Raw genomic sequence first — 27,278 nt, 5'->3', positions numbered from 1 at the left:
ATCAGAGCTGTAGCACTTAAGTATTATGCTATTGAGCCTAAACACGAGTGCCTTGGAGCTCTAATCAGCCAATTTAATATAGTGAGATAGTGACACTAAACTGGATGGTCTTCAAGATCATGACTCGCTCTGTCTGACCTTCTCTGTGATAATGAACTCCAAGGGACCATCTGATAAGGGATTCTGGTTGTATTGTGCAGCACTGTTGACATACATGGAATACCGGGTTTGGGGAATCCTTTTATCTAGAATGCCAAGACAAAGAATCTCAGTCCCTTGTAGAAATATCCGTAGTTGTTCTAAAGCCATTGAGAGTTCTATGTGAGTGTCTGGGTGTTTGGGGGTGAGGAAGGGCTTTGAGGACATTTGGTCTCCTTAGCGGGCAATAGGACTATTCCCAGGAGCTATTAAAGCCCGGCTGCGGGTCCTTGTGAGTATGGACGGTTGTTGGAAGGCTCTCTGGGCCCGGAGCAGATTGCGAACCCGCCGCTGCTGCTGGAGCCAATAGAGCATCTCCACTTTGTCCTGCTTCATCTTCTCTAGATAAGGCCTCCCTTTGAAGGTCACTGGCTCCCCAAACACTAACTCTATCTTTTCCAGCAAGGAAATCAAAGAAGTCTCCATTAGACTGAGCTTCCTTCGGATATGGCTCCGGATCTGATTCTCCTCCAGGAGTCGACTCAGCATCAAATCAGGCTTTTGGAAGAACCGGTTGGGGTCGGAGGCTTGTCGTTCAAACCACTCCAGTCTCCCTAGCAACAACTCCCGTGTCTGAATGGGCTTCAGGACCCGCTCCCAGGCCCTGATCAATGCTGGTAGCTGCTGCAGGCGTGCGTTGGAGCTGTACTTAATGACCATGTCCAGCCGGCTCTGGTCAGGGACTTCCAACACGACCCACAGTCGTTCTAGACGCTGCTGCAGATTTAGGATGTGGGCTTTCGCAGGTCCTGAGCTGTCCTCTATCACTGAGCTCCAATCCCACTTTCCTGGCACAAAGTCTGGCTCTTCATCTTCCAGCAGGGGAGGCGGGTGCTGAATCTCCAGGGACTCTTTGGCAGGGACCGGTATCTCCACAGAAGCCTCTTCTTCATACATTTGGAAGATGACATGGAGGAAATCTGTCTCCTGAGTGAGAAGGTACTTTAAGTAATCTTCCGAAGACACAGCGGTTTTCCACCAGTTCATCCATACAGTCTTGTTTGGCCACTTGTCCCAGCTTCTGCCCTTTTGGAGTAATGTGGGAGAAGGCGTCTTCTCAGGGCACAACAGCTGAATGCTTGATCTCTTGGAATAAAGCCCAACCAGATCATGGTTGATGACAGGGGTATGTTTATCTTGGTATATAAAAGCAGAGGACAGGTAGTTGGACCAATCTTTATCTGCCGAGGGCTCAATCTGGGGTCCTTCATCAAAAGAGAGGTGACTAGTAGAGACTCGGCTCATCAATTCCTTGTACACCTCTTTGGTGCTATTGCCAACAAGACGATCAGAATCCATTTCTTCGATGGCTTTGCAATCCAGTTCCCCTGCCAGATGGTTGTATAGGACTCCAGCCCCCTCCACGTGGAAAGTGTCAGAAAAGTATCTGTCAGAGAGTTGCACAGTAGCTACTTGGACTACTACCTGATTTTGTAGCTTCAAAGTAATAGTCACTGGCTGTGGGTGAAGTGGAGCGATTCTTGGGGGGCGGAGATCCCACTGTCCAGAGGCTTCTTCTTCCTCCAGGCTCTTCAGCATTTGCTGCAGATTCTCTATGTGCTGCTGGGCAGTTAGGCGCCTGGTAAGGACCCCGAGGAGTGGGGGCAGGCCGGATTCCAGTGGTGAGTAGTGGGCCCACTCCATCGCCATGACCTTTGTCTTCTGCTTCAGATCCTCCGCCGCCAGGTCCCCAAATGGCAGTGGTTTACTCTCTGGAGCCAAGATCAGTGGGGTGAGAGGATGAGGGGAGAGAGGAGGGAGGCCCAACTCATCTGCCAGACTCCACCCTTCACGAAGACAGGGCATGGACTGGCCCCTCAGGAGCCTGGGGTAGATTGGGGAAGTGGGGAAGTGGGAAATCTCACTGCTAGGAGGGGAATGGCTAGGCAGTGGTACCATCTGTGCGGAACCCACTTCAACTTCCTTTTCCTTTTTTGCAGAGGGCACCCAGAGGAGCCGCTTTTTACCCTTCAGCTCGGGGATAGATTTCAGCTCCTTCACTGGATCAGGTTCAGGCTCACTGGGGAAATCATATGGGCGGCTGAGTTGGACAAGGTAGTTCAGGTTGAGGCTAGAGCATGGCACTTGGTCCAAGCCGGTGCTGTGGGGCCAGGGGATTGGACAGAGTTTGAAAGTCCCAGGGGGACAGACTGGGGGGCGCAGCTTGGATATGCCTCTCTGGGTCTGCTCTAAATTCAGCAAGGTCTGAAAATCAGCCAGCAGGCAGCGGTAGACATCGGGACTGGTGAGGAAGATTGTGCAATCCCTGGCAAGGTTGGCTGCCAACCGGCTGAGGGTGGCCGATTCAGTGAAGACCCTTCTAGTGGCCGGCAGGGTCACCAGCAGGTGCAGGTAGCGTATGAAGAGCTGCTCACTACAGATCAGCACGTAGGACTCCAACCGCTTCCGCAGCTTCTGGTTGTTCTCGTAGTTCAAAATAGGTTCTGTAGGAGGTTCCTGCCAGCTGCACTTCAGCTCATCTAGGATAACCTGGGTGAGTCGGAGTCGATCCTTAGGAGTCACCCGCGCCGCCCGCCCGCTGCCTGCTAGTCGCTTGGATACCTGGCGGCACAGCGGCCCCACTTTTAGCTTCGCGAGAGGGACAGATTGCAAAGTCGAGCCCTCCTGAGAGAGTTTCTTCGGAGGCTCTGGAGGCGTCGCCTTGCGGGGGAAGAGAGACAGCGGACTCAGCAACCGGTGGTAGACCGGCTTGAGGTCGGGCTCCTGATTCTGTGGCTCCATCTTTACGCAGGTGGCGCCGCTGAGCCGGTAGAGGACGCCAAATGGTTACTAAGGAAACCAGGGCCAATGGCATCAATGCGCCTGCGCAGCCGGTAGGCCTAGGCCTAGCAAGCGCACGCGCCAAGGAGGTGGAGCAAAGGGTGGCTCCTGAGGCTCCGCCCACCCCGCAAGACTGAGTAGTGTTGGTCTCTGGACCCTAGTTGTTTTGCTGCCCAGGCAGTTGACTACATCCCAGATGGCGTCGGATTCCGGGGACGGTGGGACCATGTGCGCGGTGAGTAGAAGCTTCGTGTGAAGCCTCGCATAACTTCAGCCCTTGGGGTGCTCGTTATCTTGGGAAGCCAGGAAAGAGCAGGCTCCTGGGGAGGGATGAAATCCCGGGGTGAGAATAGGTTTGCCTCTCGCATTGTGGGTGTGGGACGGTGAGACCACCATCCTGGAATGCTCATAAGATAATGAAGAAGGAATTTGAACAGAAGTCATGTTTGACGTGTGCCCAGAGTCCTCCTAGGGAAGGTGGTGAATCAGGATAATGCCTGACATGTACTTAGCCCTGCTGCCCTTACAGCTGGAGTTTGCAGTGCAGATGACCTGTCAGAGCTGTGTGGACGCGGTGCACAAGACCCTGCAAGGGGTGACAGGTAAGAGCAGAATAAAAGCTTTCTGGGATCAGCCCAAAGGTTTATGTTTAGCCTTACTCCCGTTATATTCAGAAAGATACTTAGAGAAGGAAAAGAAACTTCTCAGAGTTACACAGAGACCCAGAGGCAGAGCCTAGAGGCCTAGAGTGCAGGCCTCAAACTTGGCTCGCCAGAGTTCTCTACTAACCCTGCCTGTCCCGCCCGCTGAGCCGCAGTTGCTAGCAAGAGTGTATAGCTCCTCCTATCGAGGGCGGGCTGAGGGACACCTGAGGTCTTGCTGTTCTGATAAAGCAAACAGCAGTCTTGGCCCAACTTAGGGAGCTTAAGCCAGGAAGTTTGCAGCCTGGCACAACTAGAAAGATAAAAGGCAGAGTCATCTTCAGGACACTGGAAACTGGCTTTCTTTTTCTTATTGGGTTTTTTTTCCCCCCGAGACAGGGTTTCTCTGTGTAGTTTTGGTGCCTGTCCTGGATCTCACTCACAAGGCAGGCCTCGAACTTACAGAGATCCGCCTGGCTCTGCCTCCCGAGTACTGGCTTTTAATTGCAGCACTCAGGAGGCAGAGGCAGGTGGATCTCTGTGAGTTCGAGACCAGCCTGGGCTACCAAGTGAGTCCCAGGAAAGGCGCAAAGCTACACAGAGAAACCCTGTCTCGAAAAAGCCAAAAACAAACAAACAAACAAAAAAAGGCGTGTGCCACCGCTCCCTGGCTCGTGCTTCCTTCCTATGCCCCTGTTTCTGCAGTGTTTGAATGGTGCTCATAACTCAGGATTGTCATGAAGAATGAATTCGTTGATGCAAGTCTCGAGCATGTAGTGAGCGCCCAGTTACTCTCAGGGAATTGTGAGAGGAAAGGCCTAGAGGCAAAGGTGGTGTGCTAGAAGGAGACTGGGGAGCTGATTCTCTCTCTCTCTCTCTCTTTTTTGAGACAAGGTCTCTATACATAGCCCAGGCTGTCCTGACCAAGTTGGCCTTCAACTCACAGAGATCTGCTTGCCTCTGCCTCCCTAGTGCTGAGATGAAAGGTGTGTGCCACCACGCCCAGCCTGGAACTGATTTTTAAAAATTTATTATTAGTGAATTTGTACATGATGTGTTTGTGGGAGGGGGGCTATGCATGTGGAGGTCACAGGACAACTTTGTGGTGTTGTTTCTCTGCTTCCAGCTGTCAGTCTTGTGCCAAAAATAGTTTACCTGCTGGGGCTAGGGAGCTGGCTGAGCTGGTAAAAGTGCTAGCTGCATCAGTATGAGATTCCCCGCACCTGCATAAATGCCAGACAGGGGTGGCAGCCCATCTGCAGTCCCAGCACTCAGAAGATAGAGACGGGGATCCCAGGACAAGCTTGCTAGCTAGACTAGCTAAATCAGTGTACTCTGGGTTCAAGTGACAGAACCTGCCTCAACAGAAAAGGTAAGAGAGCAATCAAGGAAGACATATGGCCTCCATATGCACCAACCTAGTATATGCCCCCAGACTTTGGAACATGCATACACACATGCGTGCATACTACACATGTATACACACACACACATTGGAACATGCATACACACATGCGTGCATACTACACACACACACACACACACACACAAAGAAAAAGAAAGAAAAAAAGAAAAAACCACCTTGGCAAGATCCTAAAGCAATGGTTCTCAACCTGTGGATTGTGACCCCCTTGGGGGCTGAAGGACTCTTTCACAGGGGTCACATATCAGATATTTACATTACAATTCATAACAGTACCAGAATTACAGTTATGAAGTAGCAACAAAAATAATTTTATAATTATTTTTAATTATTTTAATATTATTAATACTTATTTATAACATGAGGAACTATATTAAAAGGTTGCAGCATTAGGAAGGTTGAGAACCACTGTGCTAAGTAAGGCGTCAACAAAGAAAACAGGGAGCCCATAGATGGGGTTCTTGAGCAGGCTAAGGAGAAGTGACGTGTCTAGGAGAAGTGCTGAGGCCTGAATGTGTTTTTCACAAACAGCAGATAAGATTTTCTGATAGCCTGGCCTGGGCATAGGGTGGATTCCCAGACCCAAGAACTCCCCGGAGGAGCTGACACTGTGCTCTTGATGTAGGAAGGACAGAGCAGAGTGCTTTGTGACTATTCCTCTTAAATTCCCGCCTCGGTCTGCACCAGAAGAAGGTAGTGTTCCCAGCAGAGCGGAGGTTCCGTCTGACGGGTGGCTCTTGGCGTATGGCCAAGCCGTGCTTTGGTAGGGCTCGGTGAGGAGGAAAGAGAGGCCACAGTTACTGTGGGGCAGATGTGAAGTTGGAGCGCCTCCCATTTGCCCCAGGGAGGAGAGTAAGGCTCTCTTTCCCAAGGCCTTGGGCAACTCTCTCGCTCAGTGTATTCTGTATACTGGAACTCGCCTGCCCAGCTGTGAGAAAGCCAAACTGGTTCACTTACTCAGACCAGAAAACATGGTTATCAGAAGTCTCTTTTTGATGCCTAAGAAACCCGCTGAAGCCTTGAAATTGCTCTGTGTCCAGCTCAAGTCCTGCTTGTCTGTTTTTCCAGTAAGAATGCTTTACAGGAAGTAGCAGGCCCTACTGTATCTTGGGAAAGCTTTGGCCAGAATGCGCTATTTTAGTGGAATGGCGCCTCCATTAGATTTTCTCTCACCATTCCAAAACATACAAAGGATTGTAGTCAGTGCAGGTGGACTGCTCAGCGGAGGTGGTAATGACAGTAGAATATGGGGGGGGGGGGGTTGGGGGAGTCCTAGGAAGCCTGGGCTAGGGGCTCTTCTTAGGGTGAGTAGAAGGCTTGGGTTCATTGTTTTTGTCTGTCGCTAGGCTCCCTGGACTGAGTTGCAGTTCTGCAATCTACCTACTTCCAATAAATTGCTTCATTGTTCTGTGCCTTGATATCCTTATCTGTAAAACAGAGATAAATTCCCAGGGTTACTGTGAATATGAAATGAAGCCATGTAGGTAAAACGCATCAAAAAGGGCTTAATGGGCTGGAGGGATGACACAGTGGTAAGAACACGGGCTGCTCTTGCAGAAGACCTGGGTTCCGTTTCTAGCACCCACATGGTGGCTCACAGTGGTCTGTAACTCCACTTCCAGGGGATCCAATGTCCTCTCAGGGCCACCACAGGCACTACATGCAAATGGTGCATATATATACATATAGGCAAAGCACTCATACACATAATAAATAAATCTTAAATAAAAAAGAGACCTAGTTCGTGGTACATGCTCATTGTCAGCTCTCAGGATGGAGCAGTGGTCCCCTCTTTCTTAATGTGTACAACAGCTTTGTTGAGCTAAAATTCACATGCTGCAAAATTCACCCATTTGAAGTATGCAGTCCAGTTAATTCATTCAGTGAGCAATGCAGCCAGCATTTCTTTTTTTTTAATTTATTTATTTTTATTTTCATTGGTGTTTTGCTGCATGTATGACTATGTGAGGATATCAGATCTTGTGTTACAGACAGTTGTGAGCTGCCATGTGGGTGCTGGGACTTGAACCCAGGTCCTCTGGAAGAGCAGTCAGTACTCTTAACCACTGAGCCATCTCTCCAGCCCCGCAGCCAGCATCTCTATTGGTTGTATACTCATTACTTTCTAAAGAAATCCTGTATCCTCTATCACCTTCCTATTACGCACGCACGCACGCACGCATGCACACACGCACACACACACCCCGTCCTCTAATCTAGTTCCTATGATATCACATACTACATGTGGCCATTGGTGACTGCTTTGCATGTAGCAGAATGATACCCTCATCTATGCTGCACCATGCCTTTGTGCTTCATATCCTGTCATGCAGTTGATGGACATTTGGGTAATGTTCAGCTTTCACCCGTTATTAATAATGCTGAAAATGTTAGTCCACTTTTAAGATTTATTTATTTACTTGCTTAGTGGGGGACACCCATGCCACAGCGTGTATATGGAGGGCAAAGGACAACTTTGAGAAGTCAGTTCTCTTCTTCCACCTTTATATATAGGTTCCAGGTTAGTCCATGTTTAATAAAAATTTTTTATAAAGAATTTTTGCCAAGCAGTGGTGGCGTATGCCTTTAATCCCAGCACTCGGGAAGCAGAGCCAGGTGGATCTCTGTGAGTCTGAAGCCAGCCTGGTCTACAGAGCAAGATCCAGGACAGGCTACATAGAGAATCCCTATCTCAAAAAACGAAAAAAAGCCGGGCGTTGGTGGCGCACGCCTTTAATCCCAGCACTCGGGAGGCAGAGCCAGGCGGATCTCTGTGAGTTCGAGGCCAGCCTGGGCTACCAAGTGAGCTCCAGGAAAGGCGCAAAGCTACACAGAGAAACCCTGTCTCGAAAAACCAAAAAAAAAAAAAAAAAAAAAAAAAAAAACGAAAAAAAAAAAAAGAATTTTCTATGTTTCCAAAGTTATAAGCCAGGTATGGTAGGACATGCCTGTAATCCTAGAATTTAGAAAGTTGAGGCAGAGGAATCACCTCACCTCAAGTTCAAAGCCAAGCTGGGCTAAATATTGAATTCCAGACCAGCCTAGGCTACCTAGTGATACCCTGCTTCAATAAACCAAAAAGTAAGATAATATCTGACATGTAATAAGAACTCAAAAAATGGGCTGGAGTGTAGCTCAATGAGTGATAGGGCGCTTGCCTAGTGTGTGAGAGGCCTTTGAATTCCACTCCTCACATTACACACACACACACACACACACATACACACACACACACACACACACACACACACACACACACACACACACACGGGACTAACAAAAATACCACACCTAAGTTCTTAATAATAGAAGGAAGCTCCCAGGCTTACCTCTGGCCATGTGAAGCTTTGTAAAAATGAGGATGGGTAAATGTTGTGCTACCATGTGATGCCAGCCCTCTTCTGACCTCTCCCTCTGTCTCTACCAGGTGTCCAGAGTGTGGAGGTGCAGCTGGAGAACCAAATGGTGTTGGTGCAGACCACTCTTCCCAGCCAGGAGGTGCAAGCACTCCTGGAAAGCACAGGGAGACAGGCTGTACTCAAGGGCATGGGCAGCAGCCAGTTGCGTGAGTGACTGCTTATAGTATTGGCCTTGTCCTCTGGGGCTGGAGGGCTGGAGCAAGAACTGGTATAAATCTAACCCCAGGAGTCTCAGGATGGGGCGGGATTGACTTTGGGGAGTTATGAAAGTCATGTGAGATTCCTTCCCTGCCCGTCCAAGCTGCTGAAAGGACAGGGTGTTAATCCTATGGAACGAGAGTAAAGACCATTACCCAAATTCTTTAGTTGAATTAAGCAAGCTTTATTTTCCATTAGATAGGGCTATCTCCCTAAAGCGAGGTTCTCAAATAGCTTTGAACATAAGAAAAAGTGGGGCTTATATAGCCTCCCCTCAAAAAAAACAAAACAAAACAAAACAACTGCAAGACTAGGAGGGCTCCAAGGCTTTTGGTAACTTGGCAGAACAAATAAAAATTATTTGGCAGAACATTTTATCTTATCAAGGTGAAGGTCAGGGTGGAGGGTGTAGAACATGTCATATTCCAGAAACTGGGTCAATACATGGTCAAACCCAAGTTTTACAGAAAACAGGAATGAACTCATTTTGACCTTGTAACCAGATGACTTTTATTCTTAAAATGGAGTTAGGCTGGTCCATCAGCGGCTGGGTGAGATGGAAAGACAGTGAGCATTTCATACCTTGCAGAGAACCTAGGAGCAGCAGTAGCCATTCTGGAGGGCCGTAATGCCATACAAGGCGTGGTCCGCTTCCTACAGCTCACCTCTGAGCTCTGCCTGATTGAGGGAACCATTGATGGCCTGGAGCCTGGGCTGCATGGATTCCATGTCCATCAGTATGGGGATCTCACAAAGGATTGCAATAGGTAAGTCATCTGTAATATCCCCGTAGCTACACACTTTCACTTTCTATCCTCAAAAGTACTCTACTGGGGGCATATAGACACAGGCCCAGTGAACAGATGAGGAAACTGAGGCTTAAAGAGTGGCATATGAAAAGCCTCAGAGGATTGGAATCAAGATCTGAGGTAGAGGGTGACTCCAAAATACAGGGAAGGAAGAGGCCCTGTGTCTATTGGTGTCTTCTGTAAGATGATTGGTTGTTTACCCTTCTGTGTCTCAAAGAAGGCATAATCCATGTGCTAGTTTCTATGTTCTTTGCCCAAATCCTGGCATATAATAGGTCTGTTTGTTGAATGAATGAATGAGTGACTGAATAAAAGTAGTCAGAGAAGAGGGCCTAGACACTATTATTTGGATACCTATTTGCTAATTTTCATCCTTAGCTGTGGGGACCATTTTAACCCTGATGGAACATCTCATGGGGGCCCTCAGGACGCTGATCGGGTAAGTGTAGGTTTGGGCTGGGTTTGGGCATAGAGAAAATCCAGGACTCAGAGGTAGGCAGGCAGTTCTTGGGTCTTGGACTGTGATTGCTTTGGTGTGTGGGTCTCTCCTTCTCATCTGATTGATTAGCTTAGTAACTTTACTTGCTACTTCTTGTGATCAAGGTCCTAGGGGTACAATACAGTACAGCCCAGTGCCTGCCCGGAGGAAGTTCACAGTCTAGCGGGGAATTCTGTGGTTGCGTAGAAAGATACTCTTGGCAGGAACCTTTGGGGCTTCTTTCTTTTCCTTTCTTCTTCCTTCCTTGCCCCCTTTATCCCCTCTTCTGTCAGCCCTTTCCTTTCTTCTAGTGCTAGGCATGGAGCCTAAGGCCACACACGTGCTAGCTAAGTGCTCTGCCATTGAGCTGCATTCCCAGTAACTCTGGGGGTTCATTTTCCACCGTAGGATTCTCCTTCTGTCTTCAGGGAGTTTCCTGCCACCTTAGTGATCTTTGTCTTAACTGACCGTATCTGTACTGTAATTATTCCATTGTTTGATTGAGCAGGAAGGTCATGGTGGAGAGAACAGTTCACATCATGGTAGCCAGAAAACAGAGAAAAGGCTCACAGGAAGAGGACAGGCAAGATACTGCCCCAAAGGACATTTCCCTAGGGATCTATTTCCTCCAATCAAGCCCCATCTCCTACCCTTCACCATCTCCCAGTAATGCCAACCTATCATGAATGTATCAAGGGATTAATCCATTGATTATGTCAAAGCCTTCATGGTTTGTACATCCAGAAGTGTGCTTTACGTATCTCTTAGGTATTTGTCAATCCAATCAAATTTACAATCAAAATTAGCCAACACAAGAACATTGCTTTTTTTGCTCAGAGATTTCATGTTCCTTAGTGCTCTGTTACATATCTCTTAGAGTCTCCTTTCTCAAGGGGGTGTGTCTCCACCCTGTACTTGGAGATAAAGGCCTAAAGTGAGTTCTGGTTCCAGGAGCTGGAAAACCCCAAGTTCCTTCTTAGATCCTCTCAAGATTCAAGAGTTTGTTTTAATTTTCTATCATTTTATTATTTTGTTTGAGATAGGGTCTCAAGTAGTCCAGGCTGTAACCCAGGATGACCTTGAAGTTTTGATCTTCCTTCCTCTACCTCTTAAGTGCTGAGATGATGGATGGCATGAGTCCCTGTGCCCTGCTTTTTGTCTTGATGTCAATGCACAGCTTCCTGGCACAAAAATCAGTGGCACCATGGTACAAGCTGGGCATCCCAATCCCATGGAACTGTGGTATAAGTTGAGCATCCCTGTTACAGATCCCACATCTAGATGTTACAAATTCTAAGACTGATAAGAGTTTAGGTTATTTTTAATTAGGAGTGTTCAACCAGTCAAGTATGACAATGTTTTAGAATTGTGGGGCTAGAGAGATGGCTCAGTGGTTAAGGGTGCTTGCTTTTCTTTCAGAAGATCCTAGTTCAGTTCCCAGCACCCATGTTGGGTGGCTCACAGTTGCCTGTAATTGAAGCGCCAGGGGATCCAATACCCTCTTCTGGCTCCCACAGGCACCCATACACAATGTGCTACACACACACACACACACACACACACACACACACACACACACACACACACACATATATATAGAGAGAGAGAGACATATATACATATGAGTAAAATAAAAATAAATCTTTAGAGCTGGCCATCATGGTGCACACTTTAATCCTAGCATTTGGGAGGCAAAGGAAGGCAGAGCACTGTGAGTCTGAATCTAGCCTAGTCTACCCAGTGAGGACCGGGCCAATTAGGGATACATAGTGTTTCCGGATATTTGATCTCACTGTGAAACTACGAGACTGTGTTAATAAAATTAACCTTGGGTCAGAGGGCAGAGCCAGTGACTAGAATTGGCCATAGAAAGTACAGAGGACCCAGGGAAATGGACGGAGAAGATGCTCAGGAAGGAGGAGGGAGGGACTTAGAGATTCCTGGTCTTTTTGGTCGGGGGCATGTGGAGAGACAAGCTTGCTGGGTCTCTGGTCAAAACGGAAGATCAGCAGGCTACTCCTCCGTTGTTTCTCTGATCTGGCAGGGTTTTTACCCCAATATCTGACTCCTGAGTCTTTATTGGTAGTAGAACAACTTAGATAAAACCAGAATTTGGCATCCAGTGAGTGGTACAGAATCACACAGCGGCTTCTGAAGCTGCCACTTCTCCCATACTCCTGCAGCAGCCAGTTCTCAGGCAGCTTCCCCTGCCACTGCGCCCCCTCCTCCCAGTGAGCCCTCCCCAGGCTTGAGGGCATCTCCCACTGCAAGCACTGGAAGTTTGAATCTAGCCTGGTCTACACAGTGAGTTCTGGGCCAAACAGGGGTACATAGTAAGACTTGTCTCAAAAAAATTTTTTTTAAAGAAAATATTCTAGAATAAAACAAAATGAAACACCACCACCACTACCAAATCCACAGACATAATAATAAGACATGCTGGTTTAAAGCATTTCACAGCCTCTGTCTGTCTGTCTTGTCTTTCTTCTTCTTTTTTTGGGGGGGGGGGCGTTGAGACAGAGTTTCTCTGTATAACAGCCCTGGCTGTCCTGGAACTCCACTCTGTAGACCAGGCTGGCCTCGAACTCACAGAGATCCACCTGCCTCTACCTCCCCAGTGCTGGGATTAAAGGTGTGCACCACCACCGCCCAGCTTGCCTGTGTGTTTCTTAATGCGTGTAACTCATGGTTGGACTTTGGACAGCTCCATACTTTTCTAATGATCAAAGTTCTTCCTCCATGCTCTGAGGTGGGATAGAACTGTTCTTTTGTCTGGTCCATTTCACAATGCCATGCTTCTGCTCAGTTTGTAAGTTAGGTTGCCTTCAATTCAATGCCATTAATATTGTCATAAAGTGACAAGCATTTATCATCTCCCAGTTTCTCTGGGCTGGGGCAGAAACCTGGGTGCCTCTGGCTCAAAGTCTCTTGGAGCTCAGTCAAGGAGTTCAACATGGGAAAATCCACTTCCCCATGGCTGTTGGCCACTTGCAGTCAGTGTTGCTGTTGGCAGGCCTTGGCTGTTGGCCAGACATCAGTCTTTTGCCACAGGAGCTTCTCTGTGGAGCAGCTCACCACACAGCAGCTGGCGTTTCTCAGGACACATGAGTGAGAGGATGAGAGGGCATCCAACATGGAAGTCAGATTCATGCTGTAATCTAATCCAGGAAATGGTACTTGATCCAGTCCACACCAAAGTGAGTAATTCATAAAGAATGTGAAGGGGCATCTGTAGGGTCTCTGCCTCCTTGGGTTTTGAAGGATGAGGATGAGGAGCTCTCCGTGTGGATGAGGTGAGACTAGAGTGGCAGATCCAGCAGAGGAAACCAGCTAAGTCACGACAGAGCAGACATGTTCCTAAAAGGCAAAGATTGCCATGGTACTTGTGTCCTTGCCCTTCGGCCCCACTTGGGATGGGATCAGAAGGGACCAAGGAAATAAAACTAAAGAGAATTGTCCTAGGTATAGTAGCACATGCCTGTAATCCCAGTATTGGGGAGGTTGAGTTAGGAAGATTGGGAATTTAAGGCCAGCCTTGGCTACATAGCAAGTTCAAGGCTACTCAGGGTTACATGTGACCCCATCTCTAAAACAAAAACAAAATGGCATAAAGACATTTGTTGCTGATCCTGACAACTGAGGTTGACCCAGAAACCCACATGATGGAGAAAACTGTCTCCTGTAAGTTGTCTCACTTCAATATGCATACAGACAGACAGACAGACACACACACACACTCACACGTACATAGAAATAAAGGTAAAAGTAAACCCCCAAAAGTTATGGGCGTAGCCTGTTTGTAGAGCATATACGTAGCATATATAAGACTCTAAAATTATTTGAATTTTAAACTAGTTGAGCCATCTCTCCCGAAAATGGACTAAAATCAGCAGGAATGGAGTGGTGGAGACAGCCCGGTGTTCAGCAAGTTCCTCTGGGTGTCAGCACCTGGCCTGTCCAGATGGAATTAAAATCAGCTGGGAAATGACATCCAAGCCTGGCTGTCCCCTACATACCTAACAGTCTCTCTCTCGGGTTTCTTCCCCTCTCACTCTCTCTAGTCCTTTCTACTATACTATGGGATTCCTCTGACATATAAAGGAGCCTTGCCATGCACCATGTGGAAACCCTTCTTGGTTCTTTAGGACCTAAAAGTACAGGCTGGGCCCAGCATCCTGGGGTGGCATTGAAGGCCTCTCTGACCAGTTCTTAGGGGAGGGATTGAAAAGGCTGTTTTCCCTGACCCCCTTGCAAGGTCATGCCTTCAGTCATTCTGCCCAGCTTATTCTTCAACCCCGGAAGCAGTTGGCAAGGTCCTCCTCATCCTCCCCACCTTGAACTCTCTTTAGCATATGGCAGTGTGACAAAAAAAATGTCAGGTGCCTGCCAACTGTTCCTCTAGATCAGATAAAATAGAAACCAAATTGCTGTGGGATGTTCTGTATGTCCTGTTGGAGCCTTTTCTTGGGTTCCTCGTGGCTTTACCCAGCAGGTCCACATAGAGGATGATTAGGACCACAAGCCTGAGTGCAGGTGTCTGAGATGGTCTGCACTTGGCTGTGCTGTGGGATGGTCTGTATGTCAAGTTGCTCTGATTGGTCAATAAATAAAACACTGATTGGCCCGTGGCTAGGCAGGAAGTATAGGCGGGACTAACAGAGAGGAGAAATAAAAGAACAGGAAGGCAGGAAGGAGTCACTGCCAGCCGCCACCCTGACAAGCAGCATGTATAGATTTGTGGAAATGGATTAATTTAAGCTATAAGAACAGTTAGCAAGAAGCCTGCCACGGCCATACAGTTTGTAAGCAATATAAGTCTCTGTTTACTTGGTTGGGTCTGAGCAGCTGTGGGACTGGTGGGTGACAAAGATTTGTCCTGACTGTGGGCAAGGCAGGAAAACTCTAGCTACACCAAATGTCTTTTTTGTTTTGTTTTTTTTGAGTGTGTGTGGGGGTTTATTTGTTCATTTTTTGTTTGTCTGTTTTTTGTAATTTTTAGATGTAGTTTCTCTATGTAGCCCTGGCTGTCTTGGAACTCTCTGTGTAGACCAGCCTGACTTCAAACTCACAGAGCTCTGTCTGCCTCGGCCTCCTGAGTGCTGGGGTTAAAGGTGTGTGCCACTATGACCAGAGAAGCCACTGACATCCTTCATTGCTCAGCTGTGAGACTATGAGAACCAGCTCACTCTAACCTAGACATTTGTGTCTGCTCATGAATCAGTTTGTAAATGATTTTTTTTTTTCCCCACAGATGTAGGTTTCTGTGGCTCACCACTTGGGTCCTGTCACCTCAAAACTTAGTGTCTGTTGTCCTCACTCTGTTCCATATTGGACACTTTTAAAAGTGGGGAGTGTGTACACTGCTCATTATACCTGGCAGAATGTCTTCACTGGGGAGTACACACACATTGTGTGTGTGTCCTGTGTCTGGGGAGGCCTGTCCCTGTGTGTGTGTGTGTGGAGGCCAGAGGTTGACTTCTGTTTCTTTCTTTATTGCTCTCCATTTTATTCGTTTGAGACAGAGTCTCTTCATAGAAACTGATGCTTGCTGTTTTCACTAGATTGGCTGACTGGTGGGCTCCCAGGACCCACCTATTTCCGCACCCCTAGCACTGGGATTATGGTCATGTGCTAAGCTTTCACGTGGCTGCTGGGAATCTGAGCTCTGGTCCCGTACTTGCATAACAACCATTGAGCCATTTCCCTAGCCTCTGTGACCTTTTTGTTACCTTCAAGGGAGAAGTGGGCAAGGCCATCTCTTTGCCCACTCATATTTCTTCCCTCTTGTTCCTTGAGGCTGGGAGTCAGGAAAGTAATGCTGGTCACTGTGATGGTCAGAAAAGCCAACTTAAGCCTTGGGGAATGGAGGCTTGCTTGGGCTTCCAGAGCAACTGGACATTTGGGCTTAGGAAGGAACAGGAACTTAGCTAATTGGGAATGGAAGCCAGGGAGACAATGGGTTCGTAGGGAAAGAAGTTGAGTCTAACAGAGAATGCTGGTTCTTTTCAGCATGGTGGCTTTCTGCCCAGGATTTCACTCCCAGGGAAGGGAGTGTCCAGGATCTTCTTTGAGTCCTTCCAGATGACACCTGCAGGAGGAAATTAGAAGCTTGGGGAGATGGGATGAGGAATCAGGTGCTGGGAAGGCAGAAGATACCAGCTGTGACTGTGTAACTTTCTTTTCCCTGTGGGGTCTCATTCCAGCACCGGGGAGATCTGGGCAACATCCTGGCTGAGGCTGATGGCCGATCTACCTTCCGGATAGAGGATAAACAGCTGAAGGTAAGATGGGAAGAATGTGGGGACCCTCCTCGAAGAACAGTGGAGTCAAGACTGTTGTTTCCCTTCAAAGGTGTGGGATGTGATTGGCCGCAGCCTGGTTATTGATGAGGGAGAAGATGACCTGGGCCGGGGAAACCATCCCTTATCCAAGATCACAGGGAACTCTGGCAAGAGGTGAGTCTTGCCACCCCCAGCAGGAGGCATTGATGTGCCAGTAGGGCACATGGAACCCTGAGGAGGCCTAGAGAAGGCCCATGCTGACCATACATCCTTCCACAGGTTGGCCTGTGGCATCATCGCACGCTCTGCTGGCCTTTTCCAGAACCCCAAGCAGATCTGTTCTTGTGATGGCCTCACTATCTGGGAGGAGCGAGGCAGGCCCATTGCTGGTGAAGGCCGAAAAGACTCCTCACCCCAGCCCCCTGCTCACCTCTGATCAGGGCCTCATCTCGGGTTATTTTGTCCCCCTGGCTGAACATCTACCTGCAGAGGGAACAGGGTAGAGTTTGCTGTATTCTTAGCAAATTAAATTGTTATTTTCCTATAGCACTTTGTGTTTCTGTGTCTCTGTGTCCTTGAATGGGCGTGGTGAGTAGAGTCTCTCTGCTGTCTGCATCCAGAGCTACCCATTGAATTTGGTACCAAATACCTTTAAGTCCATATATATATCCTGAGTATTCCTTGTACTCCTTGGAGTCATGATAAAGGGCCATAGCAGTTACATGTTTGTGTGTGATCTCCCTAAGTCCCTCACTACTACTGAATTGAACTAAAAGAACTCTAGAGCCAACCTGGGCCTGTGTCTCCAAGAAATCTGGGATCTAGCATTAGGTCTCTTTTCTCTATGGATGGGGACAGTGAAACAGTGGCCCTTTTCTCTTCCTCGTCAACTGAGTATCAGAAAAAAAAAAAAAAAAAAAAAAAAAAAAGCCAGGCCAAAAAGCCAGAGGGATGAGGCAGATGCCTAGAGAAAGCCTGAGAGCTGCTGGAGAGTCTGGCCACCCTGCAGTTCCCAACTCGGGTCATGGTGCGGCCAGCTGCCTCCTGTCCTGGGATTCGAGGTATGCTTGTGTCCTGTGATGCATGTCCCTTCCCCTTTAAACACTTAACCTCTTGCGTTGTTTTCTTTTACTCTTTGTGTATGTATGTGTGTGTGGTATGCATGGCTGTGTGCATGCATGTGGAGAGGAGAAGCTGACATCCTGTTGGTGTTCTGTTTTGCATGGGCCCATGGAAGAATTAGGGTCACTCCAAGATGAAGTTTGGCTTAGCAGAGCAGCAGGGGAGCCAGCTTCCGGTGAACTGACTCCTCATTGCTTCACAAAAACCTTCTTTTCTTGTTACACACTTTACACCTCCTAGCAAGTCAATTTCCACACACCAAAACCTCTTATCTGGAGTTGTTTGAAGGAACCATTTACCCAAGCAGTTTTCAGCTATGAGACATCTGGGTTTTCTAAGTCATCTCATAACTAAGTTTTGCAAAGGCTCTGAATTCTTCAGGAAGAACTCAGACAGTAATCAAACACTTCAAACAAAAGTAACAATCACAAAAGACAATTACAAAAGGCAGTTCAAAGCCTAGGTGCTAACATTCTGGAATTCAAGCCAGGTGCAATGCTCTTTGAGATCTCTTGCTACAACATCCATTGTCTTCCATAGTTATTTTCTACCTTAAATATTGAAACAGTTTGCTTATTTGGTTATGCCAATTTGCTCCACAAACCTCCTATCTCCATCTCCCGAGCATTTATATGGATCCTGGGGATCCGAACCCAGGTCTTTAAGCTTGTGTGGCACAAGATTTACTTATTTTTTTACTTATGTATTTTATGTATATGAGTGCTCTGTATGCATGTATGTCTGCAGAGCAGAAGAGAGCACTGGATTCCATTATAGATGGTTGTGAGCCACCATGTGGTTGTTGGGAATTGAACTCAGGACCTCTGGAAGAGCAGCCAGTGTTCTTAACTGCTGAGCCATCTCTCCAGCCCCCATTTTTACTCTCAGTTAATCTAATATTTTTTTCATGAAACTTACGCCTTTTTTACTTGGTTATAAAGAGGATCATGCATAAATGTCTGGTTATATTTTTATACATAATATATATTGTGTATCATAATTACATATTATAATATACTATGCATTATTGCATGTGGCTATTTTTATTACTGTGTGCATACACTTGTGACAAGGCAGGCATGTGGAGGTCAGAGGACAATTTAGTGGAATTGGTTCTCTCCTGTCTTTATGTAACTCTAACTCAACTTGCCAGATTCTCATGGCAAGTTCCTTTACCCACTGAGCCATATCATTGGCCCTTTTATTACACATTATCTTATATTATAGATCATTATCTGTATTATACATATTGGTTAGATTACTAAAATATATTTCTATTTCTTTCTCCCAGAATATATTGTTTGTTTTGGGACAGAATCTCTCTATATAGCCCTGGATGTCCTGGAGCTCACTATGTAGACCAGGCTAGCCTCAAACTCAGAGGGATTCACCTGCCTTTGCCTCCCAAATGCTAGGATTAAAGAATGTGCCACAATGCCTCGCTCTCTTAAAGTTTTAAATTTTTTCTTGTTTGTTTTTTGAGACAGCCCTAGCTGTCCTTTGTAGACCTGGCTAGCCTCGAACTCTTGTAGTCAAGGCTAGCATCTGACTCCCTCTATAGCTGAGGATGACCTTAAACTCTTGATCCTCCTGCCTTCTCCTCCCAAATGCTAAAATGATCATGCCCTGCTTTCCACCTAATTAAGAAATAATGCATGGCACAGAACCTGAGATGTACAGATTAAGGAAGCTGTGGCTATGAGCCTGAGAGTCCATGGAGTACTTGAGGGAATCCCAACGAAGGTCTCTTCTTGGCAGATGGCTGCTAACTGGGAAATGGCTGTGGGTCCTAGATTCAGGTTCCCTACTATCTATTCCGTGGGCCACATCAGGCTTGCTCATCCTGACAAAGCTGTTTTCATGATTGGGTGAGCTGTCAGACCACAAACTTTGTCCCCTCTGCCACCTGCTTAGAACCAGGCAGTGGTTTTTATAGCTGGCCTTGACTTTGAGCCTCCTGGCTCCACTCCCAATTCCCAGGCCTTACCTCTTTCCTGCTTCAAGGTTACTGCAGCGGCAGGCCCTGGACCCTGTTCCTTCTGGCTGTTCTGCTGGTTTTATTTCTCCCCTTGGGTCCAGGGCACCAGTCTTTTGAAGCTTGGGGCCTAGGACCCCTCTCCCTACTTCCTGGTCATTTGCATGCACTCTTGTGTATGGTACTCTTGGAGGTAAAGTGAGTCACTAAATGTAGCTGAAAAACACATTTCATTTACATTAATGATTAATTTAAAGTATCCACATGGTTTGGATTCTGGGCCCTCATAGATTATCAAAATTCATGAATGCTCAAGTGCCATAAAATGGGAAGGTATTTGTAATGAACCTATGCATGCCCCTCCTCCCAAATACTTTCTTTGACAGGATCTCACTGTGTAGCTCACTGTGTAGCCCTCTACTTGCTCTGTAGACCAGGCTGGACTCGAACTCACAGAGATCTACCTGCCCCTGTCTCCTGAGTGCTGAGATTAAAGACATGTGCCACCAGGCTTGGCTTTCCCATATACTTTAAAAGATTTGAAAAAATGTGTTTGCCTGTGTGCCACATGCATACCTGATGTCTATGGAGGCTAGAAGAGATCGTTTGACCTCTGGAACTGGAGTTACAGATGGTTGTGAACTACCACATGGGTACTAGGAACTGAATATGGATCTCCTGTAAGAGCAACAAGTACTCTTAACCACTAATCTATTTCTCTAGCACCTCTCCAATATGCCTTAATTCATCTTAATTTTTTTTTCATGAGGCCCCTTGTATAAAGGTACATAAAATAAGTATTCAAATCAAACACTACTAATAATGAATTATAATTAAATTTATTTTAAAATAATTTTAGTATGCAAATAATTTGATTGTTTTATGTATGAATGTTGTGTGTGTCTGGTGCTTAAAGAGCTCAGATGAAGTTATCTGATCCCTTGTCAGAACTGGAGTTAGGGATGGTTGTGAGCTACCATGTGGGTGCTAGGAACTGAACCAGGGTCCTCTGGAAGAACAGTGAATGCTCTTAACTTTGAATCATCTCTCCAGTCCCACCTCCTACCCACCCCCAACACACACACACACACACACACACACACACACACACACACACACACACACACACACTTTTTAAAATTGGGTCTCAGTGTATAGCCCAGTTAGCTTGAAACTTGCTATATATACCAGGCTGTCCTCAGATTTACAAGATCCACTTGTTGCTGCTCCTGAGTACCGGGGGTAAAGGTGTGTGCCACCACTCACAACCCGACTCATGATTTTGAGTTGATTTTTTTATCATTGTTGCGTGACACCATATAACGTTTGACACAGTTTAGGAGGCTTTTCTTTAAATCATTATCACACCCAATCAAATGAATGGCTTTGCACATAAACATTAGCAAGCGTGGCTTAGGGAACAATATAAAGGACTGAGGCTATAGGACACATTTTTTCCTCAAGATTTTTTTACATTTATTTTTTAAGAAGTTCATGCTTGCTGGGCATCAGTGGCACACACCTCTAATCCCAGCACTCGGGAGGCAGAGCCAGGTGGATCTCTGTGAGTTCAAGGCCAGCCTGGGCTACCAAATGAGTTCCAGGACAGGCGCAAAGCTACATAGAGAAACCCTGTCTCGAAAACCCAAAAAAAAAAAAAAAAAAGAAAAAGAAAGAAAGAACTACCAGCGGTAAAATGGCAATAATAACCATTTGATTAGCATTTGAGGCTGACCAGAAAACGTATTTCATCAAAAGCACTTCACATGAAGTATGTATTATTAGAAATGCCTTTCATGGACTAGGGGAATGGCTCAGTGGTAGAGCACTTGCTTAGAAATATCTTTGAGCTTAGTTCTCCCATTTAATACTGGTTAGGGTGTTTGTACAGACCAGGATAGGCCCACTGAAGTCATTCTGGACCACAGAAGCCCTAGCTCATTATGTCCACTATTAGCAGAAGGAAGAGTCCTTGGTCAAATACGTCCTGGCTCTTAACATTTATGACTGACAGGACAAACAGCACTTCTAACTTTTCATTGGCCAGAGTGAGTCACATGGCCATGCCTAACGTGGGTGAAATCTTTGATGTACCTTTGATCCCAGCATTCAGGAGGCAAGGGCTTAAACGCTGTATATATATATTTTAACTTTTATTTATAACTGTGTTGGGGAGTAGGATGTGTGTGCAGAAGTCCAAGCACAACATGAGGGAATCAGTCCTCTCCTTCCACCATGCTGTCTTGGGGAGCAAACTCAGATCACTGGACTGGTTGCAAGTACCCTTATCAACTGAGACATTTCACTGACCCTCAAAGGCTATTTAAATCAGGGCTTATTTTTTTTCCATGAGGCTCCTGGTATAAAGATATATAAAATAAGTACTAAACATTTACTAATAGTAATTATAAAATGTATTTTAAAACAATTTGACTATGCAAATAATTTACTTAATTTTTTTTTTTTTGGGGGGGGACAAGGTTTCTCTGTGTAACAGCCCTGGCTGTTCTTGGAACTCTCTTTGTAGACCAGGCTGGCCTCGAACTTACAGATTTGCCTGTCTCTGCCTCCTGAATGCTGAGATTAAAAGTGTGTGCCCACCATGCCCAGCTCTACTTAAATTTTTTGATTGATTATTTCATGTATATGAGCAAAATCAGGTCATCAGATTGGTAGTAAGTACCTTTACCAACTGAGACTTTTTCATTGGCCCTCAAATGTATTTGTACATGCATGTTCTTAGCAACATTATCCATAATAGCCAAAATTCAACACAAAGTGTCCACTGATGGAGCAATGGATAAAGAAAATGTGGTATGCATGCAATAGAATATTATTCAGCCTTAAAGGGGAATTTTGATACACTATAATATGAAGCTTGGATACATTATGCTAAGTACAATAAATCTGTCACAGTAGGATAAATATTTGTATAATTTACTTCTTTGAAGTACTCAAAATATGCAAATTTACAAAGAGAAAATCAAATGGTGGTTTCAAGGATGGAGAGAGGATGAATGGGTTCGTGTTGATAGGACAGAGGTTCAGCCGAGGAAGGTAAGAATGTCCTGGAGGTAGATGGTGGTGGTATCTGTACAACAATGTAAATGTACTTGAGACCACAGAGCTGTGTACTTGAATATGGCTAAAATGGTCTATTTCTGTTATACTTTGTTGTGGAGCTGTTTCCTCTAGATTGAAACATGATTTCCTGGAAGGAAAGGGGAGCTCTCAAGAATAAGAAACCCACAAGGGGCTGGAGAGATGGCTCAGCAATTAGGAGTACAGGGAGAGCTTCCAGAGGACGAGGGTTTGACTTCCAGCATCCACACAGCAGCTCACAAACATCTGTGACTCCAGTTCCAGTGGACATGATGTCTGTCCTGGTTTGGCTTCCACCGGCACGCCATGCAGGTGGTGCATGGACATATACAGGCAAATATCCATACATATAAAAAAGTAAAAGAAATCCACAAGGCTCCAGAGGCCCCCCCCCAAGGTTATTTACTTATTTATTTGACACAGGGTCTCATGTATCCCAGGTTATCTACAACTTGGGATGACCTTCAACTTCTGATCCTCCTGCCTCCTCCCCGAGTGCTGGTATTACAGGGTAGACCACTATGCCCAATTCATATAGTGCTGGGGATGAAACACGGGGCCCTTTGCATGTTAGGTAAGCACGCTACCAACTGAGCTACATGCCCAGCACTTCTCAACCCAAGGCAATTTAAGTGGTAAGCAACTGCTGGGGAGGGGAAACCATTTGTGATACAGCTGCCTGCCAGCTGGGCAAGGGACCACCTTGATGCCAATTTATGAGTCGGCACTCATTTGAGGGAGGGCTTTTCAGGATTACAAACTGCCCAAGGGTCACCTCTGTTCCTGTAACAAATAAACTTATGGGCTCACCAAGCAGGACATGGATGGATTGTTTCTTTGCTCTGTCTGGGGTGAACAGCAGTCTTTCCAGCTGGGAGTAATGAATATTTCTCTAGAAGGAGGTAAAATCCACACTATCAACAGAATGTATGTATGCCTTCTTCCTCCTTTTCAGCAGTAGATAGTATAACTCTTTAAATATATATCCTGGCTATGATGATCTCTTTTCCCTTATCAACTAGTAAAAGAATGTGTTAAATATCATAACACTGGTGATTAGGTTTCAATTTAGGCCAAACATTAGGTGACTGTCCAGGCTGCCAGCTGTCTCAGTCTACTCTTGCAAGATTCCCGAAAGTTGCTTGCAACCATCTACCATTTCTCAGGTACCATTATATTCCTTCTCAGGTCTTTGATGGGATTGAAGACTACCAGTTATAGTTACAACTTAATATATATATATATATATATATATATATATATATATATATATAATCTTAGATAAAAAACATATTAAGTATTAGATTCAGGTTCTTTAGGATAGGACACCCTTTGGAATGATCTTTGTAACATACCATTTACCTACACTCTAGACTTCTCTGGATTTTAGTATGTGTTTCTTGCTTGATATTGTTCGCATTGATTGTAGTTCCATCTTATTTAGGTCATTATCCCTTTACTCCCGGATAATATTTGATAACCATTCCTTTCTATATAATCTTGTATTAAGTTAGAACCTTCTTATTTAGACAAAAAGGGGGAGATGAAGTGGGTAGCCATTCCAGCTTTGGTCTGGAAGTTCCAATCCCCACTGATGCTTCGGGAACTATCACGCCTACAAGGCGGGCCCAAGGGAGGGCCCTGAAGACCCGAGATCTGGACGTGGTGTGTGCTCTTGCGGCTGGGAACCCGGATGCTAGAAGTGGACCTACAGAGCTCTCCAGAGAACACTGCCGCTGGACTATGCTGTGTCTTTGCCAGAACCCTCAACTTACCTATCCCTTCATTTGTAAGTTATGCCATTAAATAAATCTCCTTTTAAATACATGGAGTGGCCTTAATAATTTCACCAATATTGAGTGTGGTAGAGCAAGCCTTTTTTTTTTTTAATGCATAATGCTGTTTATTGAAGGAGGGAGGAGGTCTTAAATACAGGCTTACAGCACAATGGGAGAACCCCAGAGGGCAGAAGTTCCCTACTGATGTTTTACAATCTTGCATCTAAGCTGTTAATGGCCATTATGCAGGAAACACAGACCAGGAACTTCCCTTAAGCATTCAGGAGGATGGAACCCGGCAGGGAATTAGCATAGGGAGGATATCAAGGTCAAGGTCAGCAAGCAAGGCAACACTTACCCAAAACCGGGGCCAGGGTCCTACAGGTCTCCCTTTTACTAAAAAATGAGCTTCTGACTTAAGTTGCTTGGGACATCAGCAGGTCAACTTATCCTTCATGGAGATGCCTGCCCAGGCCACACAGGAGCTCTGTCTTAGGTTGGTGAGCACCCCTAGGCATTACCTGTTTCTCATTATCATACAGGCTCAATCGTGTGTGAGCTGCAGAGTTAACTGCTGCCACAGATCTCAAAGTGGCGCTGGGCTTGCAATCTGTGTGTTCGACACAGAAAAGACCAACAGAAATCCTAATCCACCCACAGCCAGTAGGCTAAAGGCAACTGAGCCATTCCCTTCCTTAATAAGCCTTACTGCAAATTGGAGTCCTTGTAAGATGGTATCCCAAAAGCAAATGGAACTTGAGTTTATAATTTATAATTTTCAAAGCCAATTGAAATGTATATAACTATTGAATTAAATTTATCATGCCCAATAGAATGAAAGATTAACTAACTGTGCTAACTACTTTTGCTGCCAGGGTCTCCACTGTGCTAGCTGTAGTAACCAATTATAAAATGGTAATCCCAGAAACAGTAGCAGCGGTGGCCCCCCACTGCTATAACAGCAACAATGGCAGCAGCAATGTCAAATTCTCTTCTGGAGTGTGTGGGCATCCACTGGCATGGATACAACTCCAGGAACACGAACTGCCAAGGCCCATTTTTCTTGATCCCAGCACGACTTAAGCTGAGCAAGCCTTTTGATCCTAGCACTCAGCAGGCAGAGACAGGTGGATCTCTGAGTTCAAGGCCAGCCTGAGCTACACATAATGAAACCTTGTCTTCGGAAAGACAAACAAACAAAACAATGACAACAACAACAAAGTTTCAACACATGAATTTGGGGGGAATTCAAACATTCAGACCATAATGAGTGAGAATTGACTTTCTGATCATTTATAAAAAACCTGTTTCTCTCACAATGTTCTCTATCTCAGCTAACTCCACGCTTCCATGTGCTCCATGTCACCTTTGACTCCTTTCACAACGGACATCTAATCATGTATGGCAAGGGCTCTAAAGAACCCCAGATCTGACCACTTTTTTTTTTTTTTTTTTTTTTGACAGGGTTTCTCTGTGTAGCCTTGGCTGTCCTGGAACTCTATAGACCAGGTTGGCCTTGAACTCAGAGACCTGACTGCTTCTCCCCTCCCTCCCAGTGCTGAGATTAAAGGGGGGAGCCACCACGGTCTAGCTTCTGATTGCATTTTATTCTGCCACGGCAACATTCATCACATCACCATGTCCTGGACTTTGGCAGTAGGAATTATTATCCTGTGCAAACAATTGTTCTCTATTCGTTTTTGCCCATCTCGAGAGCGGTCAGAACACTTATAACCATGCAGCCTATGCTATCACATCGCTTCTGTCTGATGCCCTCTATAAAGGCCCACTTTCAGGGTAGAAGGTAATCATTCCAATGACCCACAGGGCACCACACAGCTCTTCTCCTTTCTGCTCTGTAGTCACTGTGCCTAACTCCAGGCCCATCGGCTTTTGGCTCTTCCTTGAACCAGCCAGACTTGCTCCCGTTCCCAGGGTTTTTAGGCTTGTGCTTTCTGACTGGTATTATTCCTTGGCTATTTCAAGTCTTTATCACCATCTAACATGCTGTGTTTATTTATTATTTATTGAATTATTGAGACAGGGTCTTACTCTATAGACCATGTTGGCCTCAGACTCCGAAGTGCTCGGCTTACAAGGGTGAGCTACCACCATTGGCACTATTTCCCTTATTGCCTGTCTTTCTCTCACTATAATATATATATAATATATATAATATATAGGCACAAAAGTTTAGGTTGTCATTCTGTTCAGTGATTGTTCTTAGCCTTCTCCATATGGAAGATGTGTAATATGGTGGGCAAGTAGTTAATGAGTTTATGCTATTGGCAATTTGTTTAAATTTGTTTTGTTTTTTTTTTTTTTGAGACGGGGTTTCTCTGTGTAGTTTTGGTGCCTGTCCTGGATCCCCCTCTGTAGACCAGACTGGCCTCGAACTCACAGAGATCTGCCTGGCTCTGGCTCCGGAGTGTGCCACCAGCGCCCGGCAATAAATAGGTAGCTGGAGAGTCGTGGGTGCTGGGACCCGAACTCTTATATTTTTGGTTGTGAGCCTATCCTTTAATGGCTGAGCCATCTCTCCAGCCCTTTGTTAAAATTTTAAAATCTCACTCTGAGGCTTGGCCTGAAATTCGCACTGATCTTTTTTTGCCTCAGCCTCCGGAAAGATTACAGCAGTGAGCCACTTCGTCTAGCTCTGCTTGTTTTTTAAAATTGTTTTAGGTTTTAATTTTTAAAATTTTATTGGTTTATGTGTGTGGGTGTTTTGCCTGCCTGTATGTCTGTGCACCACATACGTGCAGTGGACAGAAGAGGGCATCGGATCCCTTGGAACTGGAGTTAGCTGGAGCCACATTGTGAGTGCTGGGAATTGAACTCAAGTCCTCTGGAAAAGCAGCAAGTGCTAGTAACCAGTGAGCAGCCCCTCTAAGGTTTTGTTGTCTTTTTTTTTTTTTTTTTTGTTTTGTTTTGACACAGGGTTTCTCTGTGTAGCTTTGGAGCCTGTCCTGGAACTCACTCTGTAGACCAGACTGGCCTCGAACTCAGAGAGATCCGCCTGCCTCTGCCTCCCGAGTGCTGGGATTAAAGGCATGAGCCACCACCGCCCGGCCAG

At 46.0% G+C, this 27,278-nt stretch overlaps 2 protein-coding genes across 2 annotated transcripts; one reads left to right on the top strand and one right to left on the bottom strand.

Moving 5' to 3' along the window:
* Nucleotides 1-174: 174 nt before the first annotated feature.
* On the bottom strand, nt 175-3,122 carry Ccdc87 (coiled-coil domain containing 87). Its single transcript, XM_006980762.4, has one exon. It carries the CDS (start codon nt 2,938-2,940, stop codon nt 376-378), a length of 2,565 nt encoding a protein of 854 aa, XP_006980824.1. The 5' UTR covers nt 2,941-3,122; the 3' UTR covers nt 175-375.
* Nucleotides 3,058-16,777, top strand: Ccs (copper chaperone for superoxide dismutase). Its single transcript, XM_006980570.4, has 8 exons — nt 3,058-3,214; nt 3,509-3,581; nt 8,471-8,608; nt 9,250-9,427; nt 9,848-9,908; nt 16,151-16,228; nt 16,299-16,402; nt 16,508-16,777. The coding sequence occupies exons 1-8, from the start codon at nt 3,176-3,178 to the stop codon at nt 16,662-16,664; spliced, it is 828 nt and encodes a 275-aa protein (XP_006980632.1). The 5' UTR covers nt 3,058-3,175; the 3' UTR covers nt 16,665-16,777.
* The last annotated feature ends 10,501 nt before the right edge of the window (nt 16,778-27,278 follow it).

Source organism: Peromyscus maniculatus, chromosome 1, assembly GCF_049852395.1.
Source record: "Peromyscus maniculatus bairdii isolate BWxNUB_F1_BW_parent chromosome 1, HU_Pman_BW_mat_3.1, whole genome shotgun sequence".
Classification (NCBI taxonomy): Eukaryota; Metazoa; Chordata; class Mammalia; order Rodentia; family Cricetidae; genus Peromyscus; species Peromyscus maniculatus.
This window is presented reverse-complemented; position numbering and strand designations above follow the sequence as displayed.